The 27,626-nt window shown below is 37.5% G+C and overlaps 4 protein-coding genes across 5 annotated transcripts in view; 1 reads left to right on the forward strand and 3 right to left on the reverse strand.

Annotated features, from left to right (window-relative positions):
• Positions 1 to 605, reverse strand: part of rnf145b (ring finger protein 145b) — a 39,032-nt gene extending 38,427 nt beyond the window's left edge. Inside the window, exon 1 of the mRNA XM_057360138.1 lies at positions 411 to 605. The gene's annotated coding sequence lies outside the window, so the exon portion shown is untranslated. The remainder of the gene's footprint in view (positions 1 to 410) is intronic.
• A 2,270-nt stretch (positions 606 to 2,875) lies between these two features.
• On the forward strand, positions 2,876 to 5,768 carry LOC130570672 (15-hydroxyprostaglandin dehydrogenase [NAD(+)]-like). 2 transcript variants are annotated; one of them, XM_057361052.1, is made up of 8 exons: positions 2,876 to 2,971; positions 3,345 to 3,443; positions 4,440 to 4,563; positions 4,654 to 4,760; positions 4,834 to 4,930; positions 5,042 to 5,118; positions 5,210 to 5,373; positions 5,486 to 5,768. In XM_057361052.1, exons 2-8 carry the CDS (start codon positions 3,351 to 3,353, stop codon positions 5,634 to 5,636), a joined length of 813 nt encoding a protein of 270 aa, XP_057217035.1. In that variant the 5' UTR covers positions 2,876 to 2,971; positions 3,345 to 3,350; the 3' UTR covers positions 5,637 to 5,768. The 2 variants fall into 2 exon arrangements, with proteins under 2 accessions (XP_057217035.1, XP_057217034.1); XM_057361051.1 differs by lacking the exon at positions 2,876 to 2,971 and having other exon boundaries at positions 3,247 to 3,443.
• A 1,212-nt stretch (positions 5,769 to 6,980) lies between these two features.
• On the reverse strand, positions 6,981 to 12,518 carry wdr55 (WD repeat domain 55). Its single transcript, XM_057361050.1, has 8 exons — positions 12,452 to 12,518; positions 12,103 to 12,245; positions 11,482 to 11,582; positions 11,262 to 11,349; positions 10,895 to 11,074; positions 9,580 to 9,679; positions 9,306 to 9,475; positions 6,981 to 8,648 (listed from the first exon to the last, which is right to left on the reverse strand). Exons 1-8 carry the CDS (start codon positions 12,485 to 12,487, stop codon positions 8,312 to 8,314), a joined length of 1,155 nt encoding a protein of 384 aa, XP_057217033.1. The 5' UTR covers positions 12,488 to 12,518; the 3' UTR covers positions 6,981 to 8,311.
• A 2,274-nt stretch (positions 12,519 to 14,792) lies between these two features.
• Positions 14,793 to 27,626, reverse strand: part of chm (CHM Rab escort protein) — a 53,746-nt gene continuing 40,912 nt past the window's right edge. Inside the window, exons 12-15 of the mRNA XM_057360425.1 lie at positions 27,250 to 27,346; positions 23,024 to 23,134; positions 18,268 to 18,425; positions 14,793 to 16,669 (exon numbers count right to left, since the gene is read on the reverse strand). Coding sequence (XP_057216408.1) covers positions 16,403 to 16,669; positions 18,268 to 18,425; positions 23,024 to 23,134; positions 27,250 to 27,346 — 633 coding nt within the window. The 3' untranslated portion in view covers positions 14,793 to 16,402. The remainder of the gene's footprint in view (positions 16,670 to 18,267; positions 18,426 to 23,023; positions 23,135 to 27,249; positions 27,347 to 27,626) is intronic.

Genomic DNA, 27,626 nt, shown 5'->3' on the forward strand with positions numbered 1-27,626 from the left:
ACACATCAATACTGCCTTAACATACACACATCTAAAATACGAAAAGCAGCTCGAATATTGAAAAGTTGAAGCAAGCAGACATATAACGTTAAACTATAGTTAGCTAACCATTAAATGCCGAATTAACCGTAATTAGAAGGAAAAATGACTGACTTTTGGTTGTGCTGAGTTTGCGCTGAACGTTAACGTTAAAGATGTCCTTAATGGCAAAGCCTCAACTCTAAATGTAAGCTCTTTGGAGATCTTAAAATAAACTAGACAACGTTATTAAGGTAATGCTTTTAATTCGTGGAGTGTGTTATGTTTGTATCTGCTTAGCAAAGAACACAGTCCTGAACTGTGTCCGTTACGTTATTCCCTCATCGACGAAGACTCGATGATGATAACATTATAAATAGACGTAACGTTACCTCAATTTGCTCACTTCACGCTGTTAGATTTCGTCTTCAGCTGAGTCTCTGGGTGAATATAAACCATTTTAGCTCAGACGTTGAGACGTTATTCGTTTGTTACTGTCAAAATAAAACGGAGGAGACGGGAGCATCTAATTCACCTCTTCCATCGGGCGGCCATTACGCGGAGTATTTAAGTTCGAACTGCGCATGCGCGAGTTTGAGAAGCACAGCGGCGAGTGGCAAGAGACGGCGCACAAGTGAACGCACGTGCGCGCTACCACGAATCCTACTATGGTAAAGAGAACCCCTGCTGGTTCGCGAGGGAATTGCAGGAGGTTCGTGAGTTGGTAGACTATACAGTTGGATCTTCTGGATACAAGTTGTTTCCATTATTTTGAAAAAGATGCAAATACATTATTAATAGGAATAGTTCACCCCCAAAAATGCAGATGTTTTTACCATTTAGGCCTACTACTCATGCCCAGGTGTATATGACTTTCTTGCTTCGGTTGAACACAAACGTTCAAAAACTATTAGAAAATGCCTTATCATTTATGTTTATGATTTAGAATGCATGTAAAACTGCCCTTTCTAAGATGTTAATCAGATGTTTTCCAGATCTTGAGCAGACATCTTACAAACGTACCTGCCCTGATAGAAACCATTGAATCAATGTTAAAAATGGTTGATTTATCAATGTGAAAAGGGATAGTTCACCCAAAAATGATGTCATTATTTACCTCAGATTGTTCCAAACCTGTATACATTTCTTTGTTCTGCTAAACACAGGGACGAATGTCAGTAACCATCTTATCCCCAATTATCTCCCATAGTATTTATTGTCCCTACTATGGCAGTAAATAGGGGATGAGATCTGTTTGGTTACTGACATTCTTTCAAATATCTTCATCTGTGTTCATCAGAACACAGAAATGTATACAGGTTTGGAACAACCTGAGGGTGCATAAATGATGACTGAACTTTAATTTTGGGGTGAAATATACCTTTAATGGCAATAAATCAATATCACTTTTGCACCAGCAATTAAAGTTTGTTAAAATTGTTGAAATTTCATCAAACCACTATTATTGTTTACAGACCAGTGGGGCAAGATCGTTGAACTCTACGGTTTTTTTTTCAATTGTGAGAGTTAGACTGCCCCTTCTGGTCAACTGAACATCGTTTGTAAAGACAGCAATATTGGCTTTTAGTCAACTAAATCCCCTTATTTGGACATCCTTGTGTCCGAATCCGTATGAGATAACGCCCAGATGCAGAATAAGCCGCGACAGTTCATTGGTAAAAGACAAGACACAAGTGGAGTGATAGATCCCAACAACAGGGACAGACACATGAGGCTAACAAACAAGCTGTAGGATGAGTTTTAGGTTGCAGGGCTGAACTGGACACCGAGACAAGACAAAACAGACAAGGCAGAACCTTGACACATGTTTGTGTGTTGTGGGGCAGGATGGTTGTATATTTTGTTTAAATTTAGAAAAGCATCAGACATTAAACAGACTACATGAAGCTGATGTGGTCGGGCTGTGTAATGTTTCTCGTGTTATGTTTGGGAGAGGGACGCGATCTCACTCATTTCAATGAAGAGCTGGCGACTTCCGGCGACACGAGCGACAGTGCCGTTGGTGACAGAAAGTGGGCGTGTCCAGCGACGGGAGTGAAGCGACAAAAGTTGAGAAAATGTCAACTTTATGCAAATGCAAGCGACTTTCGCGAGCGACTACCAATAGGAGTAAAGCAGTGGAGCTGACGTCATCAGTCTCTCGTCAGTTACTGGAGAATTTGTTCAAACTTTACTAGGACAAACAAGCTAGAGGCGCCTTCAAACGATCTCATAAAGAGACAAGCGACACACAGCGACAAAGTCTCTGGATGTCTGAATGGGGTGTTATGCATCTTCCACGCTTCATTCTTGTGTCTGCACCACATTCACTGCATCTGGACAAAACAATCTGCACCGTTCCTCTTCTTGCTGTTAAAAACAACCCATATTCTATAGGAAGTTGCCCAGACGAAGAGATTGTTATTTCTAACCCTGCTACAGTTAAAACCTTTAGAGATCTAGCGCAGTTTCATTCCAGTCCTATATCTTTCATTTTTCAAGGAGGGGTCTGAAAGGGGTCAGCGGACTGTAAATGCAGTCAAAAAGATTTTGCTTTGCAGTTTTCTTTACAGGAGCTTTTTCAGAAAGCCGTGGAACGCTTTGGACACTAATTAAGACATTATGTGCAACAATGCAGGGATCATTATTGACGATATCCGTGAGAAACCTGCAGGATTACATCCTTCTATAATCCAGTCATTAATCTATTTATTTGCTCATGCTTTTTTGTGTTTTCTTGTTCATTTGAGCATTATAGGCTGTAAGTTCTTTCTAAGTTTTAATCAAATCCACATGTGGAAGACAAATGCTCTGCTTCAGTTTCTGTGTGCGCGCGCGCGCCCCTCATAGCGAGTGTTTCCTCTGTAAACTATAAGGCAACTCCTCCCATCAGCCTTTGCCTGTGTTACACAACCACATATGATAACAGTTAGTTAGTTGTCTGGCTGAAGAGGTAAGTCGTGTTGTTCTTTCGGGTTTTATAAAGTTCTCTAATGCAACATCTCATAAATAATTGATAACAGGGCGCGTTACATTGCGTTCCGACACGCGTGCATGCATGCTTTCAAAAAATATCATGAAGTCACGGACTGTGTTTTAATGATTGAAATCTTTCAGACGCGACGCTAACAAATACGGCAGTCTGGTGATGGGCTAAGGATCGGCTTCACTGCATGCGGCGCTGTGCAGACCGATCATCGTATGACATCACAGACCTTTGATGTCGTGCGCGATCGGTCTGCGCAGCGCCCCACGCTATCTCACACACGTATTTAAAAGCAGCAGTCCGATGCCGTCCTTCTCAAACTGTTGTGTTTATTCGACAGGCTGTGATGGATTTAAAAGATAAAGTGGCTCTGGTGACAGGAGGAGCTCAGGGTTTGGGAAGAAGCTTTGTCGAAATACTCCTTAAAAATGGTGCAAAGGTAAATAGAGCCTATCCCTTTATATTATTTTGGAGTTTTTACATCCACCACTGTTCCAAATCCTAGAGAACTGCGTTGTTCTTACGTGTTGTTTGATGTTTTTTAATATTGTTTTGTGTTTTTCATGTTTTTTAATACTGACGTTTCGTTCTTCTGTCTGTATGCTCGGTTGAACTTGAACTAGCGTATTATATACATTTACATTTATTCATTTGGCAGACGCTTTTATCCAAAGCGACTTACAAGTAGGAGAGCATATAAACATTTTGTCAACATGCTAAACAGTACCGTTAGTTTACAAGGCCATGCTACTAGGAGGATTAAAGCTGGAGTAAGACATACAGACATACAGAGTTAGTGGTTAGTCAGAATGCGGAACAGTTATTTTGAGCTGTTTTTTGAAACTTGTGAAGGATGCTGCAGATCGGATGGAGGCTGGTAGTTCATTCCAACAAAGGGGAACTGAATACATACTAATAAAACTGCTTATCTCTTATTCTTACGAAAGGGTGGTTTAGCTATAGTAAACATGTTTTTATTTCTAGTAAAACCACAGTAACCACCAATTTATCATGATCTCACTATGGTAACCCCCACTTTAACCTTTTTTTTTGTAGGACAGTAAACCGAATAGTAGTCGGTCAACCAAAAGGGAAAAAAGTATAAAAAATATAAAAACATGTCTAATACACTTTTACTATAATAAAACTGTGGTTCATTTTCTTAAGGGTTATTTAAAATAATAGGAACAAACGTTGGAGCACATGCTAGTGTGATATATTTCAAATATGATCTTTTTGTTTATAAATGCATTGTGTATATTTGTGATGTTGCTTTAAAAAAATAACAAATATTAGTGGTTTTATTTGTTTTGATCGTTTTTGAACTTCTCCAATGTCTATATATTTGGAATGTGTATTTACTTATTTACTATATATGTTTACTATACTGCACTGTAGCCTGCCCTACAGTATACTGATTTGTTTTTTATTACAGGTGGCTATCATTGACGTAAATGAATCACTGGGAAATGAGTTAAAGGTCACACTTAACCAAGAATATGGACCAGACAGGACAGAATTTTACACTGCTGATGTCACATCAGAGGAGCAGTTTAAAGGTGTTGTATATAATGCATTAAATAAATAAACGAATCTGTCTTTAATGTAAAAACTGAATAAAAGAAACCGCTTCATATTATACTTTACAGGAGTTTTTCAAAAAGTTGTGGAAAAATACAGCCACATAGACATTGTGTGCAATAATGCAGGGATCATCAATGAAAATGACTGGGAGAAAGCTATTGCAATAAACCTGGTACGAGGTGTCTGTCTGTCTGTCTGTGTTGCTCTGTCTGGGAACATGATTTTTGGTGATGTGATCATTACAGGGTGGAGTGGTGAGAGGAACCTATCTGGCTCTAGAACATATGAAGAAGGATAAAGGTGGAAACGGAGGAGTCATTGTCAATGTTGCATCTTTGGCAGGTTTGTTAAACAATTTGAAAGAACTTCATCACAAACAGAACGGAATAAAAAAAAAATTTTGAAAACAAAATGTCAAATTGTATTCGAGCATTCTTTGCATATCGACTTTAGGTCTAGGGCCTCTGTTTCCAACGCCCGTCTACACAGCGACTAAACATGGTGTGGTGGGGTTCACCCGGGCTATGGCAGTATGTATTTTTAATTGTATTTTTTCAAAATTGTAGTGTAGAAGTACACGGAGTTAGAAATAATGTGGTGCACACCTTGCTGTGCCAACAGGGAGTTTCCACACTGGCCAACCACGGGGTGCGGATCAACATGCTCTGTCCAGGTTTTGTGAACACAAACCTTGTGACCTTATTTAGTTCAGAGGAGCACGTTGGAAGGTTTTCACACTTGAGGAATTTGTCGGAGAAGATTATGGAGCAGTACGGCGTTATGGAGTGAGTTGACTCATGAATATAGACACCTTCGCCTTCAAAGTTGCTTGTTGAACCCTACTGCAGTTCTTGTTTGTATATCTGATGATTCTTGCCCATGTATGTTTATTTACAGGACTGATAATGTGGCCAAGGCCTTTCTTGTTCTTGTGAAAGATGAGACCAAGAATGGAGAAGCTCTGATGGTTCATGTTGATGGTGCTGCGTTTTATTCTTTCCCTAAACAAGTCAAGGATTTCCCATCTACTAAAGTCAACCTACAGTAGCCAAAAAACTACATTTGACTTTGTTTTCTGTAATCAATGTTTTAAAATAAAAGCAGTTGTCTGCTTTTTACCCTTTGTTTCAGGCTCAGAGAAAAAGATACTATATATTGACCAATATATTGATTATCGGCATCCAATGTTGAAGAATTATTCTTTATCTGCAAATTGCATAAAAATGTAAAACATTTTAAATGATTGATTACCGTTATCGGACGAAATTTACATATCGTGCATCCCTAGTTTAATTAATTGGATTTATACTGATTTCATACTGGGGCTTGAATATTTAACCCTGACTACCAATTACATTTATATAACTTTGTACTAATCTCATTATCTTGTACTATTAGTGTGGTGTTTTGATAAATAAGTTGAAAATTACTGGTTGAGATCCCTAGAGCATTTTAATACATAAGGAAGAATGCAACAGATTTTACAGTAAAAAAGTGCTGATTTTACAGAACTTTGTTTGTTTACATGTGTGCAAATGTCAAGTGCCCCAAACCAGCCTGTAATACACAACAGCAGGCATACCGTTAAAGGTCCAGTGTGTCATTTTTTGGAGAATGTATTGACAGAAATGCAATATAACATACATGACTATGTCTTCAGAGGTGTATAAAGAACTTGCATATAATGAAGCGTTATGTTTTTATTACCTTAGAATGAGCCATTTTTATCTACATACACCGCGGGTCCCTTCATGGAATTCGTCATGTTGTTTCTACAGTAGCCCTAAACCGACAAACTGCTCTACAGAGCACATTTTCTCCATCGGCAAAGAAATAAAAATGTGACGACATTTTAGTCCCGTGTCAGCCACCGCAGTGCTTCATGAGGGAGGGGTGGAGTGAGATGTTGGTTGCAATTCGCAACCTCGCCACTAGATGCCGCTAAAATCTCCACATTGCTTCTTTAAAGTTTTATTCAAGGCTAATTTCCTAGCAAGATATGATGCATTGCAGGAATACTTTAATCTCACACATGTGAAAGACAAGAACTCTGTTTAAGAATCGAGACAGAATAAGGTTCAGGTTAAAGTCAACACAACAAGCAGTTTGACCTCTTGAGTAAAGTGGTAAAGACAGACATGACAATAAACCTGTTATCAACATCTGATGTTTAAAAGGTTAACGACAATAGTTTGAACTTTGAGCAGCATGAGTTTAATGTGTGTAGACACCAACTTGTTTCTGTACAAGCTTTGAATATTTCTGTATCTAAATAAAGAAAAATACTGTCAATTGTTGCCAGTGTTTGGTACTGTGTGTGATGATGCCAAAATCGTACACTTTGTTATACTATTTGTATCGTTACTAAAATAGCCTGTATTGTAAAATTGTTACTTGAATGATATTTAGATATTGAATGTTCTCTGAATGAGTCACATATTTTTTACATAAGTTAATGGTTTAAACAGAACCACAACCATGAATTTATTCCTATCCAATAGAACTTGTCTACACAGTGACTAATTATATTACAGGATGTACTTTTTCATTGGTTTGGATCTTTCTTTGGAAGACAAATAACATTAATTATTAAAACCTTGTTCTGAATAACGTGGCAGCAAAATGACAAGGGACAATATGAACTATGTAACAGGTCATAGATAAAGTCTTAACTTTAATATCAAAATGTTGTAACACTGTTTATGAACTTTATTATAATGATAATGTGAAATTCTCTTCCTTAATAAAAAAATTACAGGCTACAGTAGCCAATCAGCTTCTATCACTGCCACACCGTCTGTGCTGATGTCATTTCAAATTTATATGATCAGAATATCATTGGTTTGTCATTTAGTTAACATTTGCTTTAATGGCAGTTTGTTCTGAGCTGTCATGGAATGGAGATCGATGTTATCTCAGGATGATTTACATACACTATATAACAATAACTTCTTGTGCATTAGAAGGAAGATTTAACACAAACATTTGCTTATATTTGAATAATGACCTGGAAACAGTATTGAATATCACAAAACTCCAAACAAACTCATTCAGCTTGCTTCGTGAAATCCTGAAATTTTTCATATATACATTTTTGTTTACAAATGAAGACTTTTAGTGTCTTCAGACATTTCCAACAGTTTCCACTAAGAATACGAAACACTTGGTTCACAATTTAAAATAACAAAAAGCTACTATCAACAAGCTTACGATATATTTGTAGGGACATACACAATTTATAATTTTATTTTGCCATCCATTATAGAATTGTATATGACTGTATGATGCAAAAAAAAAACTACTATGTTGAGAATTATTCATAACAGCTATGTTTATGATAACAAAACTGTGCAAGGCTTCAAATGAAAATAATAAAAACAACTACATGCATTTAAAAAAGCAAACTTCTGTGATTACTGTCTCACCCCCCACAAGCCCAACCATGAAAGTTTCCATGAAACTTTACTTTTTCCTTAAATAAACAGAATGGGGACTGAGGGTCAAACCTCAAAAGAATGTAAAAACAATACAACTGTCTTCAAAGTCCATCTGACTATTCTAAGCAGTACTCATAAACTGAGAAGTCATTCCCTCAAAGTGAGATGTTACACGCCAAGACCCGATGAGTCAGCTTCATGAGTGTATTATTCAGTGGATCAAGCCATTTATTGAAAAGATGCACTGTCCCTTTAAATAAACATGACAACACTGGAAAACAAACGTTCAATCGCTTCCACTGTCACTGTCATCGTCCTCCTCATCATCTTCCTCTTCTTTATCATTTTCCTCTTTTGTGTCCAACAGTCCGGCAAAGAAATTCTGTCCGGTATCAAAAGCTTTATTACTTAAAGCTTTGAGGCGTCCGTCTTTCTTCTTTCTACGCCGATAATCATTAACCTTCATGTCAGGAATGCTGGAGATGTCCCAGAATTTGATCAGCTGGTCATGAGCACAGCTGGCCAGAAACTTTGTGTCTCTCGAGGGTGTGATCTCCTCGATGGGCTCACCGACGTGTTGTCCGATACTGCCCACCACACGGTTGGGAAGAACACTCACAGCTCTAGAGAATGAAAGTAAATAATGTCTATTTTTACAATGTACTGACCTCATTTTAAACATTTGAACAGCTTTCCTATGTAAAACTTCCCACAATTACACAATTTTGTGTCATACACAGATTATAAAAAGACATGTGGGAGAACAAATGATGACAGCATTTTGTGGGTGAACTATCCCTTTAAAGTAATAGCGCATCTTTCCTTGATTGTTTTAAAGGGACGGTTCACTCAAAAATGAAAATTCTGTCATCATTAACTCACCCTCAAGTTGTTCCAAACCTGTATACATTTCTTTGTTCTGATGAACACAAAGGAAGATATTTGGAAGAATGTCCATGGGGGATGAGATCTGTTTGGTCCCTGACATTCTTCAAAATATCTTCCTTTGTGTTTATACAGGTTTGGAACAACTTGAGGGTGAGTAAGTGATGACAGAATTTTCATTTTTGGGTGAACCGTCCCTTTAAGGTATGATTCATGTCCAAACAGAGCCAATGGAATATGAGTTACACACCCAAGTTAATACGTAGTATGAGCAACACCAATGATGCTTGCCCTAACACGCTGAAGTTGAATATATTATATTAAAGTATTAGTCTCGTTCATTCATGCGAGTAATGAAATGATGTGGACATAATTATGTATTTAGAATGTTTTACCTGATAACACCGTCCATAGAGGCAGCACACAGTAAACTGTCTGTAATAGGAACGATACAATCCACAGACTCTGCCTGAATATCAAAACAGTCACTGGTGGCCCCAAAACCATCCCAGTTGAAGATGTGTAATGAGCCCTCGGTGGAGCCACACACAACCTTACGACCTCTCTGCGTGTCAAAGAAAATGAGATTGCTCAAAGTCAAAGTATGCATGCTGATAGCAGAAAAGGCAAGATGGCAGTTACAATGACAGATCATCGCTTCACACTTACTTTCATTATTGAAACGGAGGTCAGATCTCCAATTTGGATTTCAGAAAGCAGTTCAAATCGTCGTCTCTTGATATTAAATACACCTAAAGTTCCATCACCGCTGTGGTTAAAAACACACAACCATCATAAACTAACAACAGTTGAGGAATAGATAAAACTACATAAATGTTAATCGCATTAAACAACGAAATACCAAAAATTCCAATTAAATGAATACAAAACATTTTAAAAAATGATTTAGTAACACTTCATTTTAAGGGTCCACAATAATGCTTTGAACATAACACTGATTTACTGAAAATACAGTGAGCCATTTCGTACATCCGATTAACCATAAACATGTCAATAATGATTACTTCAAAATATTAGCTATTATTTACTAATTAAATGACATTTATGTCTAGTAAGTGATGCGTTTCATGTTATATTTCGGACTTTTTTAACGCCAACCCTAAATTTCTTATCTGTCTTTTTACGTAAATGTTAAAAATACATCTAAATGATCAATGACTGTGATGAGCAAGTGATGTATTCGGTAATGAAACCAGAAATGAAACTTCATTTTAGAAAAACAGGGGTCAAGCTGGAATTTATTCGTAATAGTGTTGTAAAACCAATAATTAAACCACTACAAATTTAGTATGAGTAAATATAGTATTAGTGGATTCATCTAGATCCTAATAATACGGAATAGTACCAATTAAAAAGTGCAAACGGCTGGCGAATAAATCGTACGTGTGTTCTATGGTGTGACAGAAAAAACAAACTGTTAATATTACATTGTTTTATGTTATTAATATTGATATTTATCATATAAAGTAGCATACTAGAGATTTATCTTCATAGTTCTTTTTTTTCTAAAATTCTTGCCGTCACACCACAGGACAAATTTGCATATTAGTCTGTCAACTACCCAAATCAAAGTGTTTGTAAACGCATTAGCTTACATGAGATTTTCAGGCATTTATTCATCCTTATTAAAGTTAGTTAATGCCATTACAATTGTTTGTTCATAGTGCATTAACTAATGTTTTCAAAGACAACCTCATTATAACGGGTTACCAACAAACAACTGTCTTAATACAAACTGTAGCAGTTTATTAGCTTTGAAACTCAAATGACAGAAATAGCCTCAAACACATCGCTCACTAGACAGTTAATAAGTATAAGTTTAACCAGTAACGGCTAACATGGTTTTACAACATATACAGTTAATAATGATTGAAACCGGGCGTATAAATTGGAGTCAAACTACTCAAATCCCATCCAAACCAATATGATCATTACTGAACCCATTTATTTGTATTATTGGTACCTGGATGTAAGCAATATCTTCTTGGCCTGGTCAACAGCGATATCACTGATATAATCTTCATGGTGCTTCAGATCCATGAATGATGTTCCTTTCCTCAGGTCCCAAACCTTCAGCGTTCCCTCATCGTCACCTGTAGCGAATATATTCTCATCCACCAACAGCAGGGCATTGATGGAGACCCTCCAAACAAAAACAAGACTAAGTTAACCACAGCCAGACAAGTAAGTTGGATAAGAAGACTGTGTAACAAATGCAACTAATTCCCCAACACGTTACTTTAAGTGGTTCAGATGATGTAACTGTGGAATATTTGGGAAAAACCAATAGATTACAGCACTGAAGTTACGGAAGGAGGAATGTCTGGTACTTGTGAGCTTTCGGGATGCGTGTCACCAGTTTTCCAGCCTCCACATCCATAATGTGAACTGCCTTGTCTTTGGAAACGCTGAATAATTCTGAGCAACACAGAGCAGAGAAATCACATGATATCACTTGGGTTGCATCGGATCAATATTTCAGAATTGCTGTTGATGTTAAACAGCACAAACCGATCTATTACTCTGCGATTCAAGCAAACGTTTACTTACTCTGTCCATCGCTGGAGAAAACAACCTTCCTGCAGGATTTGAGGTGATGTCCTGATGACCACAGCTCTTTATTCTCTCCTTCTGTGCACGAGTATGAATATCTGCAAACCAATGATCACAAATGAAAGGAAGCGGATATTTTTTAGTTCTCAGTGAAAAAACATGGGAAGTGAATAAGCAACCTTCAACATATTTTTAGTAAAGAAATAAAATTATTTTACAAGAAAATAAATTGTATTAAAATACAACTTAAATGATATTATGACATGACGTTGTATTACAGTATTCATTATTTTAACACAGTTATTATATGAAGAGTTCCAAAATGAGATGAAATTTTATTTTTTTTCAAAAATCATGTTTTTTTATTGTGCATTCCAATTAATATCAATCAAACTGCAGTTGGTTTGTTGTGATTTAACACAAAAAATACAGCTAATGAACACAATAAAAACATGTAAACATTCATTTGAAAAATCTATTTTTTTCCCAAACTCTTCATATGTCCATCACTAGATTTCTGTGACCCTCAGCATAAAATGCTTCGGCAAACACACCAACACCGACCACGTGATGTTATATGATTGATATGATATTGATATGAGAAAGAAAATCTCTTACAGGTATATATCTCCATCGATATCTCCAGCTGCAAGGATGTCTTGGCTGGGATGGAAGGCGAGTGTGATGGCAATCGCATCTAGTTTGATGTCTTCTGGTGTTTGTCGTATCTTTGGTGCTTTAGGTTCTTCTGCAGTCTCCTCCTATGAAACACAAAACCTTATTTGATGATGAACATCACACAGCAGACAGGCATCAGTGTATTCGCGTTCTTCAATAGAGCGCGGACAGTCAAACTTATCCGTTTATTTAAACCAAACACTTACACGGAACAACTATTATCAAATAACGTATTGTTTACAAATACATTTGGCTATATAACTGTCATTTAATGGCTGTTTGATCTTACTTCACACGAATCCTCGTGCTCTGAGGGAGTCGCCATCTTTGTTGTGGGCTTAATTATTCACTTCCGGGTCACAAGGTGACGCGGACAGATGATGTTTGTTTATTTATTTAAAAACGGTGTTTTGAACGAATAATGGTGTCTTTTTGACGTTCACGACTTATGTTTTGTTAAAATAGTGGTTATATAAAATAAATAAATGAACATGCATTCACAGGTCATTTAAACCACATTTTAAACGCTATACTTTCATACACAAAAACACTGTTTTACGATGTGAAAATACAAAATATCCCTAAATTTATTTTCGATCAAACCAAAGCTCCTTACAACACAACCACGCCAAAAACTGTTCTTTGAGACATGTTTATAAGGAGGTTTTATCAAATAGAATTTGCTAAATAAATAATTGTTCTTTAACATTGACTTAAGATAAGATGACACAATAATATAAAACATAAATGCGTTTAAACGTGCATTTGTTTTTCTTTTATTAAGGTTTTCAGTAGGCATCGGGTCAAAATTATGCTTTTGTAATAAATAAATACAATCTGAAAATTTTGACTTTACATGAACAAAACATGGTGTTCATTTATTTATTTGCCAAATCAGAAAAAAATCCAGTCCAAATGTGCATTGAGCTCGTGTAATTTCATTATTCAGCCACTAGATGTCAGCACAGCACACATTAGATGTGACCTGCTTCATCATCATGATCAAATATTGACTGCATGTGTCCTCGTGTTATTAGATTCCATTAGTTATTTATCAAAAATACAATTAGTAAATTCCTAATGTAGCAATTGTTCTCTTAGAAGTCTAAGACGTAAAGTACTCGTGTTGTTTTAAACGCGGTACCCATTTGGAATACATCATTTGGACGTACATGTACCCAGAGCCATAGAGAGAGAGAGAGTTGCGTCAACTCCGTTGAGTCCAATGGAACGTTTTTTTCACAGCAATGGCGGTTCATGGAGGCTCTCAATAGTTCCCGAAAGTTACTAGTTACGCATCGAGCCGCGACTAAACAGACCAACTGAGGTAAACTTTTAACCCATTTAAAGACGAAGCCATTTAATGAATAAAAAAATGAAAGAAATAAAGCATTTAAAGAGAAAACATAACTTCCTGGAACTGTCTGAAGGCTCCATGAATCACGTGACGCTCCAGCGTTTTGGACTTCCGTTGGCAGAACTCTCTCTCTCTCAATGGCTCTGCATGTACCATGGTATTCTTTGAAATAAATGCAAAAACAATATGATATTACTATTGTAAACAACCAAAGTGGTGTAAATTAAAGTATCATGGTTTTACCATCAGATTTTTTGCATTCTGTACTATAAAGGTTAAAGGTCATTCTCAACGGCCTATATGGTGTTATAAACAAGACATCCATTAACAAATTCTAACCATACAAAATAACTAAATAAAATGAATATTAAAATAAAATCTCTTTATGTAAGAGTATATTTTGCTTTGATGTTTCAATACAGTTTATGCATGTGATTGCCTTGTGTCCCGTTCGTTTACATTCCAAGACAACATGTTATGCGGCTTGCTTGAGAGAGATAAAATCACACATAGCCTAAAGCATCTTAGGCAAACAAAAAAAAACGGTTTGCGCCATCCTTAATTTGTTTAGAAACATTTTCACAACACCTCAGAGTGAGTCCCTGAAGATTTCTCCCACCGAACACACCCCATAGTGCAGGAGAAGTGTGGGTCCCGCTAGGTGTCTCGCCTGTGGCACATTCTACCCTTTCGCTTTTGAATGTCAAGACTTTCCATGCAGAAAATTGATTCCCAATGATGCTATTGAGCAGGCAGGTCATTCAAGAGAGAAGAAAATAATATGATGCCCCCAAAACAATGAGATGAAACCAAAATGCTGAAGATAAAGGATTGTCATGAAATTAAGAAAATGGGGGAAATCGATCACGGCGCATGAAGCCGATATAAAGGCACTCGATGGGTATGAACAGCTTTACACAGGAGACTCTCACAGGAGAGTTTTTGTGATGTATGGTACTCATGTGTAATGATGATACAATTAACAAGACACTTAAGTGATTCAATTTAATATGATCAATTTAACACAATATCAATTTAAATATCAATTTAACGCAAATTAATTAAAAATAAGGTCATCGAATTATTTACAATTGATCATTATATTAATATTATATTGAAAAAATTCAGTGTTTTTTAATGCATTCATCAATTTAATACAATTTAATCAATCATAATACAATTATTTGATGATTCTTTTGCTTAAAACGATTCTTTTGAATCTGAAAATGAATCGTTCGCTTAAAACAAGAAAAAGCTTTTTTATAACGGGGTAGGAAAAGAATGTAATTTAAAATCATTTTTAAATTTACACGTTTTTTTTGTTCAGGCATTCTATTTACATACTTCAGTTAGATTGTTCTTTATTGTATATACGATCTTGTATCATTTTGATTCTTGAAAAGTTTAATCAATTTAAAAATACTTTCATTATTTACTCACTCGTATGACGTTATAACTTTCTTCTGCAGAACACAAAAAAAATATGTTGAAGAATGTTGGTAACCAAACAACATTGACCTCCATTGTATGGACACAAAACCATTGAGCCATTTCTCAAAATATCTTCTTGTGTGTGTGTGAGACAGTTTTTTAAGGATGATAATAATTGTATTGGAAAACAAAACAAATAAAGTTGATTTCTAATTCATTATAGTTTAATTATATTTAAATTCATTTCTAAGTGCTTTTGTTGAAAATTGAAATTCTGAATTGAATGAATTTCTATTTGTCCATTAATTCTTGTTCATCTTCACCTGCACGACGTTGTCTACTCTAATATGAAAACACACATTTTGCGTTCTTGTCCTGCACAATCATGCATCCTGAAAACAAACACAACGCAAAGAATACACTAGACTCTATATCCGGTACAGTATGTGACACGCATCCGTCGCCAAACACTCATCTGTGATCCCGGTGGCCTAGCAGGAACAGCACACTTGCTCTGGTCTGGGACTAACCTGGGCCATGTGTTCAGCAGTAATTCTTCCCCTGCAGAAGGAGTAAATACCCTCAGCAGAGCCCATATCAAATTCCACGGAAACAAAGACAGCGAGCGCGGTGAGGGAGGACTGCGCTCTCGCAGCCATAATGAGCCATCTGTTCAGCCGTGGCAGTGCAAAGCAAATGTCATCAAACTGTGTTCTTTCTCTCCTGCGTGGCAGGTAAACCCACTGCCGTTTGATTCTTCTGTGCATCGCTAATGTTCGATTCCAAGCGTCACAGTTTATATACCAGTCTCAGATTAAATTGGAATATTGAACACACGTTTTCTTCAAACGCTGCAGCGTGGCTAGAACATTTCAATGCATCCGATTTAAACATACAGAGAGACTTCAAGTATTTACTTCAAATAAATATTTAATGCCAGCAAGCATTTTTGGATGATACAAATATAGCAAGACGCCGTTTTGAAATGTGTAGAGATGTGATACAGAGAACTGGATTGGTGGGACTTTATGTTTACAGCATTCAGATATGAAATGTGTTTGTCTCGCTTAAAATGTATCTTTCCATCTGATGAAAATCATTCAGCTTCCGTAACCGAGTCTTATGAAAGGCACCATGCAAAGTTGTGAACACACATGTACACAATTACGGAGAAAATGAGAACATCCTGTTTTATAAAAAGTAATCCGTTTACAATAAACACAACAAACAAAAACGACAAAGGGTATTTCAGCTGATGCAGACGAAAGGCACGATCGTTTCAGTGGTGGTGGACACGGGAACATATTTTTACTGAATCTTGGGCACTGCAGCGTGTTGGCTCGCTCGGAGCAGGATATAATGCCAGTGTTTTTGGGGAAACCATATGTTCTCCTCCATGGGCATTGGGAGGAGGAGTGATTATGAAGATGAGAGGAATGGTGTGTGAAGGGGCTATTCCTCAGAGAGTGGGGTCTGAGCGCTTTCCAGGGGAGTTTCCTGGGCAACACCGTCTATCTTCTCTGCAGGATCAGAGCTGTCCGTTTCCACGGCGGCACTTTCTTCCTCTGCCTGGTTTTGATCTGCTTCTGTGTTATTAGTCTGGTCAAAGCCAGCGCCCTCGGCCTGCGGGCCTTCGCCGTCGTAGATGATGTCCTCCGGGTTGGGAGCGGGAGGACAGAATTCTTCGTCAGGCAGGAGCTGATGAAACACAGACTCGGCCTGCGAATAAACACACAAAACACGAAGGTAGAAACCATCATGACGAAACCACTATGTTAAACCATAAAAGTGGAAACTATAAAAGTCGTATTGAAAGGTTTGGGTGCAACATACATTAATCTGATCACTTATATGCTTGTTTGAGATGTACCCAAAGCTTTGAATCGAATGTGACATCAAACTTGTCTTTTAGCCAATCACCACCGACCTAATGCAACGCATCAATGCACCATGTAATGTATTTTAATATATGGGAAAGAAAAAGATTTCAGTGAGTAAAAGGGGTGTAGTAATATACTGTATATATATATACATATATATATATGGCATGGTATAATGTGATATAAAAATACAATTTGATGTCTGTTTAGTCCTATTGCTTGAGCTGCCAACACGTGACAACGTCAACATGTTTTTTGTGCTTTAACAGCTTTAAGAAGTTCTCCCTTAGGGTTTAGCTTTCTTTCTTAATCCTTTCACAAAGACCCTGTGAAATAAAAAAATAAAAGTCCTATTTTGTCACGAAATATTGCAGTGTTTATTATACATAGATTGTCAGTGTGGGTTATTCTCTTTTCAAAATTCATGTTTCCTCATAATCTTCAATCAAAATCTGAAATGACACTTCCTCCCTCTAGTGGTTTTCCATCTCTGATGACATAAGTCAGACAACTTGGGCGGAGCTTTTGCTAACTCCGCCTCTCCAACTGTCGTCCTGCTGCCAGTTCCATTTGAAAAGATTTTATACATCCAATCAATTCGCAATGAAAAACACAAGTCACACCCACTATTTTTCTCATTCGATATTCCGGTTCACTCAGAAATGCATCAGAATATGGTATTAACGACGCAACTTTCAGTTCACAGGGACTCTTAATTAAAAAAAAAGTGTTAAATATAGTTTGTCATATTATGAAGTCACCTATACAGATACATATACAAAGTTCAATTAAACCCTAAATATTGTCACTTTTTTTATATAATTATAATAAAATTAAATTTCCATTTTGATTCAGTTCTAAATGTTCTGTTGGTTGTATTTTGTTTATACAAATACAATTTGTGTAGTGCTACAAAAAAAGGAAAATGAAAAGGGAAGTCGTTTATATATACAAAATAGTGTATAACATGTTGTATAAACTAAAAATGCTGTCGAAAAATATACTGAAATAAATAAATGTGTTGATTTCATTTTTGGGAAATAAACCTGTGATTTGAGTTTGATTCTTTCTTTTAAATTTTGTTCATACTACTACTACACTACTCATATAATACTTTTAGACTGTGAATTGTGTATTGTACTTATTGTATTGTATTGAACTGTGTGTGACCCATTCTGTGAAAACCCAGCTAAAGACATTATTTGGTGATTTACTGTTTTCTACATTCTGTGAACCTTGTTATCTTTCATATTAACTGAGTAAAAAGACATTAACAGACCGCGTCACAGTTACACACAACTGTGTCTCGTGTTTTGAGATCAGTCACTAATATCACACTTTTTCCAATCAAATTCTCAAAGACCGGTCACAATACAGCACTCAAGAGTTCTCTGATCCATAACACAGCTGATGTTTGCCTCCCTCTGCTGGACTCACCAGTTTGATGGAGTAGTCGCTGCCCAAATTGCTGTCAGGACCGGTGCACACGTGAACATTGCTCGGCAGACTGTAGCTGCTGTTGTCCAGGTCAGACGTGTCCCTCATGTTGAAGTACATGACCCACAGCACTGAGGGCTTGATGCTCTCCTCCGGATCTACAAACACAACAGTCAATTTCAATTATTCTGTCATTTAAAACGTTTTAGAATTGACACCGTTTTGTAGAAACATTTTGGGATGGATTACACGTGTCTAAGTGGGCCTTGGAAGAAAAACGTTTGGAAGCCCTTGGATTATAAGAAACAGTCAGAAATTCAGCACCAAGGACAGCGCAACATCATGACCAGATTTAAAGAGACAGTTCGCACAAAAATCTGTCATATTCACCATCATGTCATTCAAAACCTGTATATGACTTTCTTTTCAAAGATATTTTGGCCGAACCATCCTTTTTACTTCAACCTGGAATATTTCTTTAAAGCCGATTTATCATGAGATCAGTCATTGTTAATATTTTGTGGGTCATCTCTTTTTCTTCCATCTCTTTCATGACATCTTAAGCTAGACGGGCTCAATGGTACACCGTAAGAAAAGAGACTCTCAAGTGTGTGTGTGTGGCGCTGCTTCATTTAAAGCGTAAAGCTGTCAGTCTGTATCATTACCCTTTAAATACACGAGCCTCTGCTGCCAAAAGGTGGGAAAAGAAAGGCTGGAAAAAGCCAGGGAGAAGGTGTCGGTCTGAAATGTCAGTACGGTCATTACCCAAATGTCACACAATTATGACGCGTGTTCCTTTTCCTGCCCGGAGTGGCCCGACGATTTGCTTAATTTGGAGAAGGGGAGAGGTGTGGAGGCATCAATGTTTAACGCCGCTTCAAACACGCCACCCATCTCTCCGCCCGCCCTTCCCTCTGAATGATGCCAGGTCACCCTTACACAAAGTGTTGAGCTTTTTAACTGACAACAGACTGAAGGCTGAAAATAGGAGCAGGGAGGAGTGTACAGACACAGAGGAACATGATCTGAGGGGAAACATGGAACATTGACCATTTAAAATGAGTATTAGTATTGTATCGGTGCATTTCTAATAAACATTTATTGTTATGTGATTTTATGTACACCCAGACATTATTTGCTTAACTAACACAATACAACAAAGCGAACGCAATAACTAACATGACATTAAAAGGATGCTTTACCCAAAAATCTGTCATCATTTACTCACCTTCGAGTTGTTCCAAATCTGTATAAATGTCTTTGTTTGGATGAACACAGAGAAAGATATTTGGAAGAAAGCTTGTAACCCAACAGATCTCGCCTGACTCCCATAGTAGGAAAAAATACTTGGTCTTTTTTTCTGTTCTGTTGAGCACAAAAGAAGACATTTTGAGGAATGTAGGACAGCAAACAGTTCTCGGACGCTTTTGACTTACATTGTTTTTTTCCTACTATGGTAGTCAATGGGGGGCAAGATCTGTCTGGTTATAAGCATTCTTCCAAATATCTTTCTCTGTGTTCATCAGAACAAAGAAACTGATACAGATTTGGAACAACTCGAAGGTGAGTAAATGATGACAGAATTTTCATTTTTGGTGAAAGTATCCCTTTAACCTCTGTAGCTCTGGTGCATATTTTGCCTTTTTTTTTTAAAGTGTCCCTTACTCGCACACATTGGAGTATCAGTAAACTGATCAAAATGGTCTCATTTTACAGAAAACCCTCTAAATTGTAACAATAATTTGACAATACATGACTCATGTTTTGTGAGTTTGTGTGATATGAAATTGAATGTTATTTGTATGATTATCACAGGGGGAGGGGTGGGTTCTGTAAAGATGAATTCAGAAATGCAAAATCGATTGGACTGTTAAGTTCTAAGCTTTCAAAAGATACCATATATGTCTAGTTTTGTGCTCCACGACTTATAGATTTGATGATGCAATATTGGCCCCACTGGTGGGTACGCGGGGAGTGACAGAGCTTAAAGGGATAGTTCACCCAAAAATGAAACTTCTGTCATCATCACCCTCAGATTGTTCCAAACGTGTATACATTTCTAAAAGATATTTGGGAAAATGTCAGTAACAAAACGGATCTCATCACCTATTGACTCCCATAGTATTTATTTTCCCTACTAGGGCTGTAAATGGGGGATGATATCTGTTTGGTTACTGACATTCTTCCAAATATCTTTCTTTGTGTTCAGCAAAACAAATACATTTATACATGTTTGGAACAATCTGAGGGTGAGTAAATGATGAACGAATTTTCATTTTTGGGTGAACTATCCCTTTAAGAGGTTGAAGTTTCCATAGTTTTAAAAATTTGTGATGATGAGCTATTGTGATGTAGCTGAATGCGTCATCTGTTCTATACATAAGTACACTGAAAAAAATTATTTAATAAAATCCTTGTAACAATTTGCACAGAATTTTTTTTAAGTAAAATTTGCTGCTATAATTCAAGTACAACTTACTAACCAGAATTAAGTAAATTCTACTTATTAAATACATTTAGTTTTTGTTAAAATATCAAGTAAATGTTAAAGTTAAGAAAAAAAATTACGCTGAACAAAAACGTGTCTAACTCAAACTTCACGGATCACTGACTTTCATATTGAAATTTTTTTTTACAACATGGATGGTCAAGTCAGAAGAGACTGGTGATCTCTGTACTGACATTAGCACAGTTACTGCTTAATAAGTGAAATAACACACTTCATGAGTAATATCGTGCCTCCCTCAGGCTAGGCACAAGCACCGCTCTTCTGAACAACAGTAACAATTAAAAAAAAAAAAAACTTAAAAATAATACCAAAACTCTCCTAAATCTCAAAGGTAAATCAACACAAAACACGAACAAGTCTTTATTTTTACTGAAAAACACTAAAAATGACAGTTAATCCGGAAAACTAATCTCCTAATGCAGTCAGAAACATAGCATGCTGGGAACTACAGATCAACTGCCAAGGTAGTTATATCTACAAAAATGATTTATGTAGTCTCAACACAAAATAAATAAGTAAACTTAATTTGACCAATTTAAATGTGTGTAACATAATAAAATTGAGTTGGATTCACTTCATAAAATTACTCACACAAAATAATTAAAATCTTAACAACCAAAATTAGTAGATTTTATTCCCAAGATTTTTACGTTATTTTAACTCAATTTTATTGTTAAAAACAGGAACATAATTATATGAAGGAGATTTTAATAATTTCTTTTCATAAAATCTACTAAGGCACATAATCATTTTTTTCAGTGTATATGCATGCGCTGATACATTTCTTCAACGATACCGTCAGGCGATTAATTAGAGTGATATCTGCCGATACCGATAGTTTGGTGGTTATATTAACTCGCGTTAGCATTGGAATTTGTGATTCAGTGAAATCTGTGAAAGTATGCAGGAGTTGGGCTGCCAGCCAGAGAACTGTGTCGTTTTTTGGTCATACAAACACATGCACACATGCTCCCAGATGTGACAAATGTCAGATTAGCATACAGCAGCAGCATTCGTGACGGGGGATAACACACGCCTGCAGCTGCAAAACACCCCAAACCACACTGGCACGCCGCCTCACACACACAAGGTAAACTGACATCTAAAAGACATTTATGAACAAAATGTGAGTTTTCACGGCCGTGATACACTTGCCGTCATAACGCTACGTGTTGCGAGCGGTTGCCAGGGTATTGCTAAGCGGTTGCTAAGGTGAACTGAATGATGCGGTTGCTTACAGACTCAAACCAAACGAGCTCGAGAATCTATGACATCATACTCTCCAAGATGATTTGTCCATAAAAAAAGAAGCAAAAGACGATGTACGATCGAAGAGTTCAAATTTTCCAACCCCGGCAACAAAATTCCCAGGAATTTGAGAATTCCATCAGCACCAGCTGCTGCTGATTCCTAATGACTCCATCGAGATGAAAGCAGACTCACAAAAGATTCACACACACGCGCGGTGTTTGACCATGGGGATGACTGAAGATCTGCCCTGGTGACTTTGTCTCTCTGACCTGTTCTGGCCCACTGCTCTCCTTATCTAGCGATTCATCCTCAAGTCCTCTGCCAGTATTTGTTCTGACATTTTAATTAAAATAGTACTAGCTCATTCCTGTGATAAAAAGGCTGCGTGTCGCCCAGCGGGGTCCCGCGTCTTGCACCTGAGCACATGCGCTTACACGCAGAAACAGGCACGCTCAAAATGCGTCATTTCTGTTGCACCACAGAAGAACTTCTCTGCTAGAATCAATAGAAAAAGATAAAAACGTTACCTAAAGACTAAAAAGCAGTTTGCAAAATATCAAATCGCATCTTTCCGAATTCACAACGGGCTCCAGCGACCTAAAGGTAACGTGAGGTCATACGTGACAGGACGTGCTCAGATTTGCTCTAAGGAGCCGAGCGGACCTTGACAGAGCGTAATGGGAATCAATGGGAGCCGTGCCTGGCCCCTGCCTGCCACACCACCATCAATATCAATCACTGTTATCGGCAATAACGTCCCCACGCAAGCCCTTCTCTGAATGTCACGCCGGAGCCAGATCTTTCTTCTTTAGAGAGGAGAAGAGATGATCTCTCTCTGACACGGCCGGCAAGGTTAGTTAAGTACTGTTAGCAGGATGTATAGCAGATCTGCGAGTGCGATCGGAGGTCAACGCTCATGAGGAACTGAAGAACAGTATTGAGTTTGGATGACAGGAGGGGGTTATTGGACAGTGATGGAGCTGGGGTTGGTGTTACCTTCTGAAGGTTCCTCTCCAGGAACGCTGGGAACGTGGAACAGTCGAGACACAACGGGAGCGAGATCTTCCTGGGCTGAATTTGAAGACGAGCAGTTCAGGTGGACCAAATCTGTTAAAAGAATGAACAGTAGACGGTTAGGACAAATAAAAGTGGCAACTGTGTACCCATGAAGTCCACATACAGCCGTCTTTAATCAGCATGTCTAGATGTACTGTGGTCATTCCAGTCCAGTGTCTGTTGAATTTCAACAAAATCAAACCTCAGGAGTGACATAAAGTCGTCCAACAGCAATGTGAAAGACTGACACATGAAAACTGTCATGAAAATCCAGGTTATCACATATAAAATAATTTGACACTTTCCAAAAATACATGTAGTAATTAGGGATGCAACAATACAGCTCACCCACCTCGGTTTTGGCCCACGGTTGTCGGTTCGGTTCTGGTGGCTTCAGCACATTAAAGTGTTTTTTGATTGTTTTATGCTTATGTGACAGGAACAGTAGAAACTTAAGAATTTTTTTTTTACTATAATTCTCTTTATTTTACTTGACTTATTTTATTATCTTTAAGCAAAAAACAACTTGTACAAATTCCTGGTGTATTGAATGAATGTGAAGATTTACACTGGCAGCTCACGGCAGTTTTTGGTTTACTGTTCATCATCATGCCAGTAAAATAAGCTTCTTGAAGAGGTTTTGCGCATCAGAGTATTTAAAATGACGTAATGCAAAACTTGCGATTGCTGTAATGGAAGTAAACATGCGCTCAATGGGAAAGGCCAAAGATAATATATTAACAAGGTGCATCACTGCCATTACAATAAATTGGAAGAAATGCAATGCTAAATAGCTGCTTGGAGGCGCTCTTGCTATGACGTAAATAGCTGTCCGAAAGGCCGCCGAGTGGCATGACTTTCGTTAAACGGACTTTGGCATGGTGCCGTAGACGCTCTTTCATGTGCTGAGAGCAACGCGAACATGCTGCTTTCGTATGCAGTGTAAAAATACATTCTTGATGTGCCAAATTTGGACATTATCACTTTAGTACAACGGGCTTACTATAAAGCCAGCCCGCGTCTGTTCATCAGCATTATACTCGACAGCACATCGCTTCTCGTGTCTCGCTTCACCGCCCGATCACCACTCTCTATTAGATATTACTCGTGGGGATGCGTTTATCTATCTCAGCATACAGACAAACATCTGTTTTATATATTTACACTTATTTTCACAGTGAAAATAATTTCACAGTGAAAATAATTATTATACAATAATATATTTACACTTATTTTCACAGTTTTTTTTAGAAAAAAATATTAAATATCTCTTAATGATATTTTTTCCCACAAATATATTTACTGACATTTTGGGCCGTGTTGCTTTAAGTACAAAATGAATCTGAGAAAACAAAGAACTAAACCAACACTGTAAAAAAAACATAATTTACAGTCAGAAAAATTACAGAAAAAGACAGCAAATTAACAAGGAAACCAGGAAAAAATCTTACAGGGAAAACCCATTATTTTACGGCTGAAAATTTCAGTTTTATTAATATATAAGATTTTATTTTTTACAGTTTATTTTTGAAATGTTGTCAAAAACTGTAAAATTACAGAAGACGACAGCAAATTTACAAGAAAAACGGAGAAAACTATTTATTATATATATCCTTATATCCTGTAGTTTGACAGGAAAAACTACTATTTGACAGTATATTTCTGTCAATCCAGCAGACAGAATTTTTTCGTTTCTTTACGCATTTTTATTTTACAGTGAAGCTCACTACTTTATTCTGTCAAACTAGGGTAAGATCCAGAATCTAGGAAGAACAGAGTAATAGCTTTTCGTGAAACTAGCCGCCAGAGAGACCCAGGTGGGAAAATAAGAAACACGCACCTAAAATTAAAACCTCAAATCTCAATCCTCACAGAGGTCTGGCAAGTTCTGTGGAAATGTCCCGGTCGATCCCAGGAGTTCGCACATCACTTCCAGGCTCATTATTACTCGTGTGTTTCTTTCTGAAGTCCGTGTACGATACGGTGCGTGAGGGTTTGTTCTCTTTGATCCTGCGGTACAGGAGCTGAGATCAGTGTCACGCAGTGGAGAGCCGCACAGATGCTGGAGTCTCCGCTGGGACGGCAGGTGTGGCTTCGCTAAAGGCTCTAAAGACTCACGGGACGCTCTGAAACATTCCTGCCGCAGACACTAAAGGGGACGATTGCAACAGCTCAGAGACCGAGTAATAAAGTCCTGGATGGTTAAAAGTGAACACTTAGCAGTATTGGTGGATTCATAATGTACCTTTATATTCTTCATATTCTTGAGGGAAAAAAGTTCTTTGTAATAATTTGTAATACACTAATTTATAACTTCACCGGACCATAACTTTTTTGAATAAACAGGATTAAAACCACATTTCATTGAAAATCTGCAAAGAGAAACAAACTTCAGTACTTTTCCTCGGACCCCAGCACCGTAACTGACACAATGTTTTTCGTTGTAACTGGTAAACAAAGACCATCACACGTCTGTCACGGTCATGATCATCATCATCATCTCATCACGGGGAAATGCTCTCAGCTAGAAGAGCATTATTTAAGAGGAACGCCATGATCCATCTCTCTGTGGGATTGTGGGTAAAGAGCAGATCAAACATGAGCTCTGGTCCGGCTCTCATCATTCCTCCAGTGAGAGGAAGTGAAGTTGTGCTGATGAAGCACTTCATTCCCGTGAGGACTAAGTCTGTGCCAGAGCGCTTCACCTGATCTGCTCCTTCATCGTGATTGATCGCAAAATAGAGGCGGCGTAACAAACACAATAACTTTCATAAATAACAATAGAGTTAATGATGGAGTCATCGCTAAACTGACGGAGGAGAGATCTGGAGTCACATCTACAGTGCTTTGATGGACGGTTTTGTCATTTGGTTACTTGAAATATCAATACACGTTTAAAAATATTGAATAATTGTGGAATAGTTTCATTCAGGTTAACCTGAAAAACTGAAAACAAATAAAAGCTAGTAGGAAAAATAAATAAGAAGCTCTTTGTCTACAGAGTAAACTCATTTGTTTTATTTAAAATAATAATCTTTGTAAAATGATCATTTTATGTGCTGTTCTGGTCCTATAGCAACGCTTAATACCACTAGTCCAAACATTTTTTAGAACCATATCTATGGGACCATTTAACTTGTATTTGTTCAGAAATGAAATTCAAAATAAAAGCATTTTCATTAGTGGTCTCGGGCACGTCGATATACGTCATGCTAACTGTCAAACTATAGCTGCACTTCAAAAAGTCAAAAGCAAAGTAAAATTGCTGAAATAAAACCAAAATAAAGCATCACTTCACAACATTTGATTTGCACCAAAGTCTGCTTCTGGAAGTCGTGCCACTTGGAGGCCATGTAGCATGCCTCCGGGCAGCTGTTTCAGACATAGCAAGACCACAGTCCTATCTACATGAATGGGGGAAGACAGATATTTCTAAAATCGCTTAAATGACATATAATTAAATGACATATTCCTGTCCAACAATTAAAGGTCCAGTGTTTGAAATTTAGCGGCATCTAGTGGTGAGGTTGCGAATTGCAACCAACGGCTCACTTCACAGCTCCGCCTCCCTTTCGAAGCCCCCCTTTCTTTGCTGAAGGAGATAATGTATTTACGAAACACGCTCTGTAGAGTAGTTTGTCCATTTAGGGCTACCGTAGAAACAAGATGGTGAATTTCATGTAAGGGGTGTATGTAGATAGAAATAGTTCATTCTAAGGTAATAAAAACATAACGCTTCATTGTGTAAGGTCTTTATTCACCTCTGAACATTTCTGTCAACAGATCCTCCAAATAATTACACACTGGACTTATAAAACTGACATCAACTGTACCATAACCTTTTCTTAAGCTTAAACGGTGCTTAAAAACACCTTTTTCAAGGTCGCTTAAGCTACTGCGCATGCACACAGGTCGGGAAGTGCATTATGAGACTCCGAGTAGAGCTCCGTCTCAGAGAATCCTCAGTCTTTATCGATTGACTTTTCTTTTTACTGAAAGGCGGGACTTCCTGCATTTCCTTCCCATTCATAGTAATGGCAGTGGCCCATCTTGTTAATTTATATTATCTTTGATTCAAAGTTTTGTGTAATGGAGTATATAAGCATTGTGTGATCTGAAAGTGTGTGTTGTGAATGTTTTCAGTGATGGTGGTGTGTGTCACTCACATGTGCCGGGCATGCAGGTCATGGATGAAGAACACAGCTCCACCATTCTCACAGCTGGTGAAGAAGAATCCAGAGGAGGAACCGTCACCAATGAGATCTGCCATTAAAACACAAAACACCGCGAATTACAAAAGTACAAAACAAATGCACGAATGACAACAAACATCTGATATTTCGATGCGTTGGCTTCTGAGTGTGTTTCTCGCTAAACATAATTGTAAATATTGAAGGAATGAGCTAAAGGACTGTTTCTCCAGAACCTCATCTGTCTATTGTTCTCATGTGAGATGATGTTTCATGTTTCTGAGATGAAAACATCTGACACTACAAAGTAAAAGAATGCTAGAATCAGGTAGAATTATTATTATGGTTGGATG

Source organism: Triplophysa rosa, linkage group LG19, assembly GCF_024868665.1.
Source record: "Triplophysa rosa linkage group LG19, Trosa_1v2, whole genome shotgun sequence".
Classification (NCBI taxonomy): Eukaryota; Metazoa; Chordata; class Actinopteri; order Cypriniformes; family Nemacheilidae; genus Triplophysa; species Triplophysa rosa.

Coding starts and splice junctions, on each gene's coding strand:
- LOC130570672 (XM_057361052.1), top strand. CDS start 3,351: ATGGATTTAAAAGATAAAGTGGCTCTGGTGACAGGAGGAGCTCAGGGT. Junction 4,564..4,653: donor ATCAGAGGAGCAGTTTAAAG/GTGTTGTATATA, acceptor TATACTTTACAG/GAGTTTTTCAAAAAGTTGTG. Junction 5,119..5,209: donor GGTTCACCCGGGCTATGGCA/GTATGTATTTTT, acceptor CTGTGCCAACAG/GGAGTTTCCACACTGGCCAA.
- wdr55 (XM_057361050.1), bottom strand. CDS start 12,487: ATGGCGACTCCCTCAGAGCACGAGGATTCGTGTGAA. Junction 9,680..10,894: donor AAGATATTGCTTACATCCAG/GTACCAATAATA, acceptor TTTTAACCACAG/CGGTGATGGAACTTTAGGTG. Junction 9,476..9,579: donor CCTCCGTTTCAATAATGAAA/GTAAGTGTGAAG, acceptor TTTGACACGCAG/AGAGGTCGTAAGGTTGTGTG.